Below are 14,832 nucleotides of genomic sequence, written 5' to 3' on the forward strand. Positions count from 1 at the left end.
GGTCTCGATCTTCTGACCTTGTGATCCACCAGCCTCAGCCTCCCAAAGTGCTGGGATTACAGGCATGAGCCACTGCGACTGGCCCAGATGATTTCTAATTGTTAATGTATTTTTCTATCAGATTGATGAACTCCTTTTAGCATTTCCTGTAAAACATTTCCTTAGAGACCCTGTAAGATCTTTTTCCTATCCTATCCTATAAGGATAGGAAATTCCAGGATATTGGTAATTCATGAATCCCTCAGCTTTTGTTTAGTAAAATCTATTATGTCTTCATGTTTGAAGGATAATTTTGCTGAACAGAATATTCCAGGTTTGAAGTTTTTTTTTCCTTCAATACTTTGAATGCCATCACACTCTCTCCTAGCCTATAAAATTTCTGCTTAGATGTCAGCTGCCAGGTGTATCAGAGCTTCTTTAAATGTTATATACATCTATTCTCTGGGTGCTTTAAGGAGCTTTGTTTATCCTTGACTTTTGAGAGTTTGATTAATATATGTCTTATTTGGGTTAAATCTTCATATTCTTCTATGACCTATGGATATTCATATCTTTCTTTAGGTTTGGAAAGTTGTTATTGTTTCTTTCAATAAACTTTCTACCATGATCTATGTTCTCTTTAAGAGCACTAATTATTGGATTTGTCCCTTTGAGACTATTTTTAAGATATATATATATATATATAAAAACATTTTCCCTTCCCCTTATTAACTACATAGGTCCCAAAGTTGTCAAAGAAAAATGAAGAAAGGAGTGGGCCAAAAAGATGAAAAGTGCTACCTGAGAAGTTTGTTCAGACTCCTCTGTCAGGTCTCTTTAGTACTGTAGGTGTGTTTCATTCTTTTCCTCTCTTTCTCCTCTGGCCATGTATTTTCACATAGCCGGTCTTCAAGCTCACTAATTCTTCTACTTGATCCACTTTGCTGTTGAGAGGCTTTGATGTATATTTCAGTGTGTCAACCGAATTTTTCAGTTCCAGAATTTTGGCTTGATGGTTTTGAATTATTTCAATCTCTTTGTTAATTTCGCATGATACAATTCTGATTCATTCTCCATGTTACCTTGCAGTTCTTGAGCTTCCTCAAGACAGCTATTTTGAATTCTCTGTCTGAAAGGTCACATATCTACATCACTCCAGGATTGGTAACTGGTACCTTATTTAGTTTGTTTGGTGAGGTCACATTTTTCTGGATGTTCTTGATGCTTGTAGACATTCACTGATGTCTCGGTATTTACAAGTTAGATATTTATTTCAGTCTTCACCGTTTGGGCTTCTTTGTGCCCATCCTTCTTGAGAAAGCTTTCCACATATTCAAAAAAGACATAAGTGTTACGATCGAAGCCTGAGGTCACTGCAGCTGTATTAGCATTAGGGGGCGCCCTAAGCCCAGGAATGCTACAACTCTGGCCGACATGTTCACAGAGGCACTACCTTGGTAGACTAATTTTTCAGTTCTTATGAAGGTGCTTCCTTGCATTGCTAGTTTATAATTTGGTGTTCCTGTGGGGAGTGGGACAATCACTGGAGGGTATATTCGGCCATCTTGTTCTGCGCCCCTCTGTAGTTTTTAATTAAAGATGGTTCAAGGTATGATAAATTCATCAAAATTCCCCCAGAATAAGTGTGAACAGAATGTTAACACTTAAGACAAACATATATCTTGCCTTCAGACTAACTTAGGTATAGCTTCCACGCTATGTTTTAGATAACCAGAAAAAATGGAGCAAACAGTGCTTTAAAATACTCATAAATACTTAGAAGTACTGCTGCCCCTTGTTATAAGCGGTGACTGGTTCCAGGAACCCCTTCGTATACCAAAATCTTCACATACACAAGTCACAAAGTTGGCTCTGCAGAATCCACGTAAATGAAAAGTCGGCTATCAGTAAATGTGGGACCCACGAATCCAGTATTTTCAATTCATGTTTATTCCGTGAATAAGCAGACTGGCAGAGTTCAAACCCATGCTGTTCCAGGGCCAACTGTATTTCCAAATTCTTAGCCAGCAGTTAGTTTTTGGCATTGTAGCATGAAGTTTCTAATACTTAATTCAATAGTCATAGATAAATCACTTGTTCACCCTTAATCAATAAAAATTCACTCGTATTTAATTTCAAAATTCTAACTCATGGTTCTTAGAGATACGTGAAAGGTAGGCCAAAGAAGAGAAGGATAAATAATTCCTAAATTATTAGTTAGGCTTTAAACTCAGTGTCACATTTTAATTGAATATGTTTGGCTGTTTAGATTTTTGTTGAGACGGAGTCTCGCTCTGCCGCCCAGGCTGGAGCACAGTGGCGCAATCTAGGCTCACGGTAAGCTCCGCCTCCCGGGTTCATGCCATTCTCCTGCCTCAGCCTCCCAAGTAGCTGGGACCACAGGCGCCGACCACCGCGCCTGGCTAATTTTTTGTATTTTTAGTAGAGACGGGGTTTCACTGTGTTAGCCAGGATGGCCTCGATCTACTGACCTCGTGATCCTCCTGCCTCGGCCTCCCAAAGTGCTGGGATTACAGGCGTGAACCACCACGCCTGGCCTAGATTATTTTTTAAAATGGAATAGAATACTATGAATTCTTTAAATTCCTTCCAGTTAATTATTGTAAGAATGTGGCCCAAAAGTATGTCAAGTGGCAAAGGAAGCTTACCTAAAATCTCTTACTCTTACCTTTAGGATTATTTGGGTCACGGTTCAAAATTGCATAACGAGGAAGTAAAATACCTTCAGCTTGAAGAATACTATATACTTCTCTCCTGAAGAAAAAGGAAAACATCCTTATTGTTTTATTGCTCCATTTCACAATGAATAGATTATTGTAGTTTTCTTAAAAGACATTATTACTGTTCTACCAATAAAAAGGGTATATATATCAATCCTTTTTATTTTTCAAATAAACAAATGTCATTTCAAATATTGAAAAAAGGTATTCTGAGGAAATATTCAGCAATAAGAACAAAAATTTATGCACAATTCTTTTCTAGCTTATTAGGATACTAATTATTAAAACTGAGAACATAAATGTATTTTTAAAATGGCTGAATGAAGTTGATATATCACAATGATAGAACATTACCTAAGCATTAAAAACCTTATGCTCAAATAGTATTTAATGACATGGAGAAATGTTCACAGTATACTAGAGAAAAGTGATTCTAATTTGGTAAAATGTGATTGTGTGTATGTATTGCTTTCTATAGGAAAAAATATGATAGATATAGTGACAAGATTAAATGGCTTTCAGTATGCTTTTACTTTTCAAACCTTTTAAAACATACATTTCTATAGCTATAGCTGTGTATATATAAATACATATATGTGAATTAATATGTAAATCTAGAGAAAATGTTTTAAATTTTAGATATTAATAATTGTTACTCTCTGGAAGAACAGAAAAAAATAGCAGAGTGAAAAAACCATAGGGTCTCATATTTACAAAGCATTTTCGTATATATAATCTCATATTGTAATGGTAACACTAGAAAATAGAATGCTGGTGAGATTATAATAGCTATAGGAGTGAAACAACGATTGAATGAAATACATAAATACACTCATATTTTATAATGTATTAGAAATCCATACTTTTTACCTGTTCAATGAATGCTAAAATATACAGTATAATATTTTTCAAAATAGGTATACTTTATCATTTAAAAAATCTAGTTATAATGAGTAAAGTCATAATTTCATCATCAGTCCCATGACAGAAAAAGTGCTCATAACTTTCAATGGTTTAGCAGGCTCTGGAAATTGTTAAACAATCTCGGTTAAGTCTGTCCTACTACTTGGGGAACTACTTGTGACTTTGGGTAGATTAATCAATCTTCCTAATTAGCAAGATTCCTCATCTGTAAAGTTAGGTAATCAACAACTCTTTCTGAGTATTTTGAAAGTACAATGAATTAATAATGCAAAAACACCTGATGCCATGTCAGCATAGAGTAGGTACTAAATTAATGTTAATTTTCCTTCCCTTAATTCAGCCAACTTCACCACTCACCTATCTTGTATGAGATACTGCATATTCAAGTCATTGATTACAAATGGATTCCTGAGTTTTGCATAGGCAACCGCTTTGTCCAGTGGAAATCCTAAGAATACATATTATTAACATATTCTGTATAATCTCAAGATAAGCATCTATACTTTATTAATTTGAATTGATGCCACCTCCCATAAAAGATTAATTTCATTAACACATAACTGCCTTCTATAAAAGGTATGGAATAATATATACATAAACCTTGATTTAACTTATATATTAAATCTTATTTTTTCCTAATTTGATTGTTAAGGCACAGCAAACCAGTGGTTATATAACCAAATTTGGAGCACTGACATGTGAGTCAAGGTCTGACTAGTCAGTCACCTGAAATAAGGTAAAATTCACCTCATACACAAAGAGAAATCTATATATAAATAGCATGGGTGTATCAGAATCACCTGGTGATTTTTAAAAAATATATTCAACATCTCTTCTTTTCTCTTAGATATTTTGATGCCTACACACATAAATTAGCCGATATCCAAAGAACTTATGTACCTTTAAAAACAGTGGGCCAGGAGTGGTGGTGCACGCCTGTAATCCCAGCACTTTGGGAGGCCGAGGCAGGTGGATCACCTGAGGTCAGGAGTTCGAGACCAGACTGGCCAACATGGTGAAACCCCGTCTCTACTAAAATTACAAAAAATTAGCCAGGTGTGGTGGCGTGCACCTGTAATCCCAGATACTTGGGAGGCTGAAGCAGGAGAATCACTCGAACCCAGGAGACGGAGGTTGCAGTGAGTGGAGATTGCGCCCTTGTACTCCAGCCTGGGCAAGAGAGTAAGGCTCTGTCTCAAAAAAAAAAAAAAAAAATAGCTATACAAGCAAAAATTAATTCATATATGACATACATGCTCAAAATATACGAGCAGAATCATGCTATTGCTCGGTCAACATTAAAATATTAGAAATTAACTTCCTAAAACTTGTAGACTGGTAAAAGTACTAATTACAAATGAAAACAAATCAAATAGTAGATATAGTTAAGAACAGGTCCCCTCCCCCAAAATCTAAGAAAATCTTATGATTATATTTTATTCTCTATATTGGCACTAATGCCAGGTACAGTGGCTCTTGCCTGTCCCAGTACTTTGGGAGGCTGAGTTGGGAGGAGTGCTTGAGGCCAGGAATTCAACATCAGCCTGGGCAACATAGCAAGATCCCATTTCTACAAAAAATTCAAAAGAATCAGCTGAGGGTAGTGGCGCAACCTGTAGTTCTATCTATTCAGGAGGCTGAGGTGGGAAGATCACTTGAGCCCAAGAGTTTGAGGTTACAGGGAGCTATGACTTTACCACTGTACTCCAGCCTGGTTGACAGAGCAAGACCCTGTCTCCAGGGGGAAAAAAATTGACACAAAGTCTCCAATTTTATCCATCAATACACATCATTAGTTGTATACCATAACAGTTAAAGACATAAACCAGCGTTCAAATCCTGGTTCCATCTTTCACTAGCTATGTGACCTTGGGCAAATTTATTTAACGTCTCTAAGCCTCTGGTACCAGCATAAAAGAGTATTATACCAGTCCTACCTAGTAGAGTTTTGAGGAATTAATAATAGTGTGGATATAAGGCACTAAGCACAGTACCTGACATAGTAAGTGCTCAATAAATGTTATTGCTATCATTCCTTAAGAGGCAATATTTTAAGAAATATCTATGGAAAAGGATAAAAATCAGCAGGCATACATAACTTTAGTATTCAACTACATAATACTAAGTATACCGGTGAAGAGACTATATTTTACAGCACTACCAGGATAAAGAGAAAAAGTATTAAAACATGCTGAAAATAAAACAAATCAAAAAGCTGTGGCCAGTTAAACCAGATTTATTCCTAAACTCCTCTTAGTTTTCAAAATTTAAATAGAGATACCTTATATCAAGAATCACTTAGCCACAAATTACAAATCCTGCAAGTTTTGTAAAGACTCTCAGAATTCACTGCTTGTAAAGATGTCTCAATGTCTATGATTTGAAGCCTCCTTACAGAATTTAGCAAACAGAAAACACCTACACTGTTTCCTGCTTTTGGTTTTGTTAAAGAGAAACTTTTTCCCTACCAAGAGATGGTATGTGGAATATGACATTAGCTATAGCACCTACTTTTTACAGGCAAATATAGCATTAATAGGAAGAACCATGTGAGGGTAAGGGAAGAATGCTTTACTCTCAAGGAGGAAGAAATTTTAAGGTTCTCTAAAATGAGGAGCCTGAGTCTTTAAAGATCTGTGTCTTGACTTCTCTATGAAATAATGAATATCAGTTTAGGCTATGGTAGCACAACCATGCTCCATCTTCTTCCTGCTGAAGTAGGACTTTAACATAGCTCAGGACAACATATTTTGGTAACAAGAGATGATTAAATATGAATACATTTACAACCAAGAGCACATCTTTTCAATTAATAGTTCTTAGTGGGAAATTCACTTAATTCACAGATTCTTAGGCTATGAATTTTCAGATGTACCCTCAGCAATAATTTGATTAGTGGACTTTACAATGACATAATACTTAAGCTGAATTGATATTTCAGTTTGATTAATAAAATATAACAAGGAATATCTAAATATCTCAAATTATTAAGTTCTTAAAAATGAAGTATGAATATGTATATGGAAAATGATAGATCTTGTTCTATACAGCATAGAAAGGGACTTAAAGTATTCAATAATTCAAGAACTTGTCCTAAGAAACTTACAGATGCAAACAAGAGCTCACACAACCTTATTTTTAATAGTGAAAACTGGAAACTGTCCAAATATTAGGATATTAGATAAATTTAAATATGTTATGGTATATCCACACAATGATATACTATGCCACTATTAAAAACCACATTATCTAAGAATGAATATGGTGGGGGGAAAAAACTGCTTGATATAATAGTGAAAAAGGTTAAATATAAAATTACACATACACTATGACACTAAATTAAAGGAAAATACACAGAGAAGACATACACTGGAAAGAAATGTATCAAAATGTTAATATCACCTGTCCATGAAAGTGGGTTAAAGTTTATTTTTGTTTTATCTCATAGTCTACAATTAATATGTATTAGTTTTATACTCAGAGAGGATAAAGGAGTTTCTCCCCCACTCCCCTTAATACCTTTAGAATGGAAAGAAATAAGACAATCACATAAAGGCCAGTTTTCCACTGGTTCATTCAAAATAACCTCCTCTTCAAATACTACTACTGTGATATATTTAAATAAGGAGATCCGTTCAAGAATTTCCTTCATTGGTTTGGATTTGGATTTCTTTGCCATGGAACATATTCCAACCACAATCTGCCTTTCTGGTGGCTAAAACAAAAATGAAACAAAAAATCGGGTTAACTTTACATGAACTCCAAAGTACAGCTATCTTCATTTGTTTTCCAAAAGTAGATAAGGCATGTGATCAATCAATAAAAGGGACACATTAACAAACAAAGGAATTTTTAAAAATTATATCATTGTTATAATAAACACTTAAAAAACAGTTTTCTACAAAGGTCTGGAAAACAATTTAAAGACAAAAACACTTTCAGAACAAATATTGTTGCTATTTTCACTGAAATTTAAAACTAAAAAAGTACCCCCTCTTTAACTACCTCTAGCATTTATTTATCCTCCTCATACCAGTAAAGTATAGTAACAGTCAAAACCCATCTACTCTATGTAGAAAGATAAAGAATTATCTTGCCTAAAATAAGACATAGTCCTGACTACAAAGCTATACAGTATTAAACTATTATTGTAGTTTGCACTTGAATATTAGTTGGTCACCAATGACAACGTGGAAGAAAATTTTAAAGAAAGCCACACTGCCAATAGAGGTGTCAAGTCTCTTTGCCCCTCCTGTCTTCATAGTCAATACTCCTATTTGTTGGGGTTACTGATCTCTGGCATCCTTGTAACAGCTCGAAGGCCACGATTCAGTCTAAAACTTAAAAAGCAGGATATAGAACCTAATTTATGAGTAGCTCCTAGATTTATAAAATTACTCAAGATTCATTTGTGATCTTTGCATGTAAGTGCTTGACAGTTTTATCAAATATACAAAAGCTGTCTTCAGTTTCTCATTTCAATTCCTTTTTCTTCCATGATACTTTATATATTTCACACAACATTATAATCTAGGTTCGAAAGTGCTTTACTGGGCTTTTTCTTAATATATCTAAAAATAAAATTGGATAACATCAGAATTAATTTTTTTTTTTTGAGACGAAGTCTGGCTCTGTCACCCAGGCTGGAGTACAGTGGCGTGATCTCAGCTCACTGCAACCTCCGCCTCCCGGGTTCAAGTAATTCACCTGCCTCAGTCTCCCGAGGAACTGGGACTACAGGTGTGCACTGCCACACCCAGCTAATTTTTTTTCATATTTTTAGTAGATATGTGGTTTCATCGTGTTAGCCAGGATGGTCTCGATCTCCTGACCTTGTGATTCGCCTACCTCAGCCTCCCAAAGTGCTGAGATTACAGGCATGAGCTACCACGCCCAGTCTAAATTGTTCTTTTTTTATGCCTAGAACCATATTTCTGTATGGTCTGCTCAAACTCATGAAATGTAGAGTTCAAATTGTACTACAGTTGACTGGTAAATCGAATAGATTATAAATGCTAACCTTCCTGGAATCTTCTGTATTTATCCCTCTAACCATCCACTTTTATATAAGACCTTATTCAATGCTTTCCTGATCAAAAGTTTTGATACAGTTCATTATAATGTTCCTAAAGTAGATCTCCCCAGACAACAAATGTACTCTAACCTAACATTTCAAATTGCTTTACAATTTTTTTAAATGCTAATATATTAAGTCTTATGTATTACAAATCGATTTAATGAGTATCTGCTCAATGGCTAAGATGAATAGGAACCATTCAAGTTTAAAATGTATAAATAAACTTACATTCTTAAGACACAATAACAGAGGTTCTCTGTTAGGTAAAACCTTAAAGTCATGAAGATAATTTTTTAAACTGATCTGAGGTATTTTGTTAGGTTGAAAGTCTAAAAAAACTATATTCACATCTTTGAAGTCTAAAAACGGGAGAGAAATCTTAAAAACAGAAGAATGATCTGGAATAAATCATTTTATAAATATAAAGCTATAGATCAAATAAACTAAATCAAGCTTCTGTAAAGTGATAATAGTGCACCATACGATGTGCTGAAGATTAGATATACAGATGTACCTGTACTCAAAGTACTTTGAGTCTAACAGGGAACACAGTAATAATAAAATACATTGTGATACATGGAATAGAAGTACAGTTGGCCCTCCATATCTATGGGTTTCACATCCATGGATTCAATTAATCACGTATTGAAGATATTTGGGGGGGAAAAAGCATCTGTACCGAACATATACAGATGATATTTCTTATCATTATTCCCTAAGCGATACAGTATAACAACTATTTACATATTTTTATTGCATTAAAGTAATTTAGAGATGATTTAAAACATATGGGTAGATGCGGCTTACATGTAAATATCACACAATTTAATAAAAATAACTTCAGCATCGGCAGATTTTGGTATCCACAGGGAGTTCTAGAACCAATCCTTCATGGATATTGAGGGACAACTGTATATACACCAATGTAAAGACACAGTAATGAGGAAGAAGTATTCCAATCCGTGATGGAAAAAAAAAAGCAAGGAGAGTGGAAAGAGTGAATGATGTGAAATCTGAGGAGGGTTTGGAAGAATGAAAAATAATTCACAAGGTATTCCAAAATAAGGTCATTTCAGAAAGGTGAAAGAGTACATACAATAGCAAAGATGCATGGTATGACAATAAATACTTGGAAATAAAAATGTTGATGTTACTAAAACATAGAAGGTAGAAAGAATGGGAGAGAGGTATGGATGTAGATATAGATGAGACATAAAAGCTTTTACATGTAAGAAGACTGGCTTTGATCTGCCAGTGGTGTTTACACTATATTCAGAAGAACTCTAGAAAAAGGGGATAAAGGTAGTAGAGGCTGAGTCAACAGTGCTTTCTAGTTTAAGTGAGCCAAAGATGCTCTGCTTTCATGTTTTACTTATAGGACTTCTAGATAAAACTTCAGATGAAGAAAAGTTTGAGCTGGTAAGAGAAGCCTGCCTGAAAATCTAGTTTTTCAGGGGCAGGAGGTAGCAAAGGTGCTCCGCATTGAAGGTTTGAAATGAGCTAACAGTAGAGTTTGCATTTCAAATATGTGTAACTCCACTGTGAAAGATACTGTTATTATAAAAAAGGGCTTAAAGAGTCATCTAATCACTATTTTTGGTTTTACTATTTTTACAAAATAGAACAGGTTTTTCTCCTAAAACTAAATTCTCTTTCCAATTAGAAATATATGAAAAACAAACACGTACTGTAGGTATTTTAAATCAGTATTCACAGTAAAGTAGTCTCTACTTAAAAAATTAAATGATGAGTAAGAAAAATATTGGTCTAATGTAACTATAGCAAAATGAGTATAATAAATGTATATCATTCCTAAGATCCAGTATGGATAGAACATTACATCAGAAAGAGAACAAGCTTTAGACACACACACAAACACATAGATACTTTAGGTAGCCTACCCTTTTAGCTACTCAGTTTTCAGACTTCTGAAGTTAATAAATGTGAGTATCTTCAGTTCAACCAGAACTCACACTGGTAACATAAGCTTAATGAATCTAGTTAAGTAATCCTTCTTCTTTAAATAACCTTTAAAATTATTTCCTTCTACTTATCATCAATTATTTGTTATGTATTTCTACATACAAGAAAGCTTTTGGATTTATGGCCCAAATTACTGTTTCTCTTTGCCACTTTTTTTTACCTAACACTGAGTTACACTATGTGTATCACTGAAAGAAACTAAAATAGGCATCATTAAACAACATAAAGGTTTGACCCATAACTGTATTTATTGATTCATCATAGATTCAACAACATCAGTCATGAAACAAAATATAGTTTTTCAGTTTAAAGATTTTCCAACAAAAAGAATCTTAAGATTAATTCACATTAACAGTGATTAGTAAAAAGCCTATACTGTATTGGTCTTCTCTCACCAAAGAAAAAACAAACAACTTACAGAATCATCTTCTTCCTCATCATCTTCATCTGCATGGTGGAAGAAATGTCGATAATTTCCAGGATTTATTTCTGTATCTTCTGGTCCAACGAAGAATCTGGGGGCTTCACTCATTTTTATTTTATTTGATGTAGATATAATTGAAATGATTTATATTAGAACTGCTTCTAAGTAAATAGCATCAGAAGAAAGCATTCTCCATATATTAGCTGACACACAGGTCTGTGACAGCTTGTTTCTGCTTATACAATCACTTGATATTATGACTGTTGGCAAATACTCTTTTGTTCTTAGATATCATTGCTTCATTGTTGATATCAAAGTTGTTGCAATTCAAAATACAAAGACAGTGAGGCTATTGCTTTCTTGAGTTGACACAACAATCTTCTTACCTAAAATGTAATGAAAAAACTAATTTTGGGAGGTGCACTCCAAAAACATTCCTGTAAAAAATAATTTTTAATGACTTGTAAAATCAGCACCAATAACTTGATGTATATTGTCAAAATGAAAATACAATTTCTCCCATAAGAAAATTACTTATAACTAACAAAAATGAAAAATTAAGAAACTAAAATTGATCCTCAGTAGTACACATCTTAGCAACTTGACAAACATATGAATTAACAAAAAGACTACACATTAAATTCTTTATCCCAAAATAAACCAATTAAGAGAAAATTACTCAAATTATAACAAAATTATATTAAAGCTAAATCTGTTAGCACATAGTTACGAAATATCTGAATGCAATGGAAAAGAACAGACAAATGGAATGCAGCTTTAAAAACCACTGACAAATATTAATCTAAAATCACATTAAGTCAATTTGTAAAAGCTATCTGTAAACAGGTATTTTAGGGAACATAAAATTCTATATTCTGGTCTCATACATAAATGAACAAAAAAAGATTAGAATCAGAACAAGATTTCATTTAATAGCAGCTCTTAAACGTGTAGAAGTCGAAAACTCTTTAACAAATCTAATAAAATCTATGGATCTTCTCCCCAGAAAAAAAGAAAGTACATGTGCACTAAATTCTGCAAGCAATTTTATGTGATTCACTGACATTCAAACTCTTCCACATAACCAGGCATCCATGAGTATCAGTTAAAGAACTATCATAGCTTGCACCTGTAATCCTAGCTACTTGGGAGGCTGAGGTGGGAGGATCGCTTAAGCCCAACAGTTTGAGGCTGCAGTGAGCTATGACTGTGCCACTATACTCCAGCTTGAATAACAGAGAAAGACTCTGTCTCAAATAAATAAATAAATAAATAAGAACTATCATATAAGAGCAGTATCATCTCAAAATATTCCTTACCATAGTTGTTTACATGTATTTGTTTCCTGGTCATATTAAAATTAATTATATACCAAGATGAAACTACATAACAAACGTTTCATTTGATTACTGGTAGTAAAAGAAATTAATCAATCAAATATTCTTAAAAGTCAAACAATATGCTAGGTAGAATTAAAAGCATAACTCCAAAAGTTCTATTCCTAAAGATCTAATTCCAGTATAACTGGTGACTCCCCAGTAGACATTAAAATCAATTTACCCAGTCAGCCTTCACTTTAAGCATCTTTAAATTACAGTGTTACATTTAAAATAATTTGCAATTTAAAAATAAAAGTAGAAATAATTTACTTTATAAATCAATGCCTTTTGTTCTATTCCTCTGCATTGTTTAACATGTAAAAAATGTCTACCGAAAAAAAAAAAGTTTCCAGTTGCTGTAAAATTTGATGTTGGTGGATAAGTTGATCTCGGTTCTGTTTTCTATCAAATGGCAAATATCTCTTGGTTTCTTTTAAGTTTTTTACTCTTTCCATCTAAAAAGAGCTCAAATATTTCGATAGTGGAAGGGGAATGTTCTGGAGTCAGGTACATCTGTTTTAATCTGTCACTTTGTAGCTAGTGACTTATGCTAGTTGCTATTAGTCTATAAAAAAGGGAGAATAGTAATACCTGTAACCCTGTAAAGACTAAGTGAGATAGCATAAGTGCTTGGCGTATATTAAACAATAAACCATAGTTTCCATAAACACTCCTATAAACCAAACTCCCTACTGACTCTAACATATAAATCTAAAAGAATCTGAAATAAGTGTTATGCTACTAAAAATGTCCACACTCAATGCAGTAGTTCTCAAACAGTAGAATGCAACAGAATCACCTGTAGGGACTTGTTAAAACACTAAACTCAAAACTCTGGGGGTGGGGCCCAATATTTTGCCTTTCCAAAAGTTCCAAGGTGATGCTGATGTTGCTCGTCTTGGAATCACACTATAAGAACAATTGCTCTAGACTCAAAACTGGGTTTGAAAACTTTTTCTGAAAGTTGCTCAGCTCTGTGTCCTTAGTCAAGTTATTGAAACTCTCTAGTCATCATCTGTAAAATGGGATTATAAATTTCATATATTGTTTTGACGATTAAATTACAATACAGATGCCACGGCAAATAGCACATATTAAGCACTCAGTAAATGTTAGTTGTTTAATATCTTGTTAAATGTTGTTATGACAGTTTTCAAACAAATTTAATTGGCAAGGAACAAATATAAATAACTCAATTTAGAATGTATCTACTTACCTCTTGTCTAATGAGTCACAGAAACTCCCTTTGCCACTGTTGTTGTTGGAGACCTCTTTACATCTTTTCTAGTCTTACCACACTGCTTGAGACTATCATGAACACTACTGCCTGGGATAATCATTCTTCTCTTTCATACCTTTACTGGTCACAGCCAGAGCTACCTGATCCTCAAAATAACACCCTGGATCATCCATCAGTCCCACCTAGTATTCAGATCCCCCTTACCTGAACTTAATATTTCCAAGCCATCATTCCAACCCTTTCCATGGGTTCGCTCAGGGGCCCAACCATAAACTAGTAAATCTCTGCTCTCAAAATCAGAGGAAATAGGAACTCCTGCTCCTGCTGCTCCTGCTGCTCAGCCTGAACGCAAACACATAACCAGTTTTCCTGAAATTCCAAAAGCATTTTCCAATGGAAACACTGTTATAAATTGTGTCTCCTTTCCAGGGCACTAATAGTACATCCATGTAATAGGGAATAAATAAGCTTCAGCAGGCTGGCAAAGGCAACCTGGTTCATTTATAAGATTACACAAAAAAAGCCCATTCCAAGCTCCACACAACCTTCACGTTGATTTTTTTTTTCATTCTTCAAACGTTCATTTAATACCTTTTTGCTGAACCTGCATTTCCTTCTGCCTGGAATTCACTGCTCTCCTTGAAAGTTCCTATGCCCCATTCAAAAACCAACGGGAAGGTCTTCAATGAAGGTTTTCCTGAGAACTATCACACTTCTGATAGGCCCTAAATATACGTAAAAACCCTCTCCCATTTTCTATGTTCCACAGCATTTTGGATCTATCTTTTCACTTATCTGTTTCCATCAGAGTTGGGTTTTTTCCTCCCCAACTTTTTATTATGAAAAATGACAAATATTCACGAAAGTTGAAAGAATAGTTTATTAATCATCCATATGCCCACCATTATACTTAACGATTGCCAACATTTTGCCATATTTGCTATTTATACACACACACATACACTTGCTGCACCATTTGAAAGTACTAGGTATCAACACACTTCAACTCTAAGTACTTCTGTATGCATCTCCTAAAAATAAGAACATCTTCCTACATAAACACAATTCGTTTTCCACATGAGAAA

At 34.3% G+C, this 14,832-nt stretch overlaps 1 protein-coding gene across 18 annotated transcripts in view; it reads right to left on the reverse strand.

Annotated features, from left to right (window-relative positions):
- Window positions 1–14,832, reverse strand: part of PPIP5K2 (diphosphoinositol pentakisphosphate kinase 2) — a 77,127-nt gene that overhangs the window by 60,620 nt on the left and 1,675 nt on the right. For 17 of the 18 annotated variants that reach the window (XM_033178997.1, XM_033178988.1, XM_033178986.1 and 14 more), the window contains exons 2-5: window positions 11,123–11,514; window positions 7,164–7,359; window positions 4,002–4,092; window positions 2,669–2,754 (exon numbers count right to left, since the gene is read on the reverse strand). In XM_033178997.1, coding sequence (XP_033034888.1) covers window positions 2,669–2,754; window positions 4,002–4,092; window positions 7,164–7,359; window positions 11,123–11,236 — 487 coding nt within the window. In that variant the 5' untranslated portion in view covers window positions 11,237–11,514. The remainder of the gene's footprint in view (window positions 1–2,668; window positions 2,755–4,001; window positions 4,093–7,163; window positions 7,360–11,122; window positions 11,515–14,832) is intronic. The other variant, XM_033178998.1, reaches the window with a different exon arrangement.

This window comes from Trachypithecus francoisi, unplaced genomic scaffold, assembly GCF_009764315.1.
Source record: "Trachypithecus francoisi isolate TF-2019V2 unplaced genomic scaffold, Tfra_2.0 Lachesis_group2, whole genome shotgun sequence".
NCBI classification, from domain to species: Eukaryota; Metazoa; Chordata; class Mammalia; order Primates; family Cercopithecidae; genus Trachypithecus; species Trachypithecus francoisi.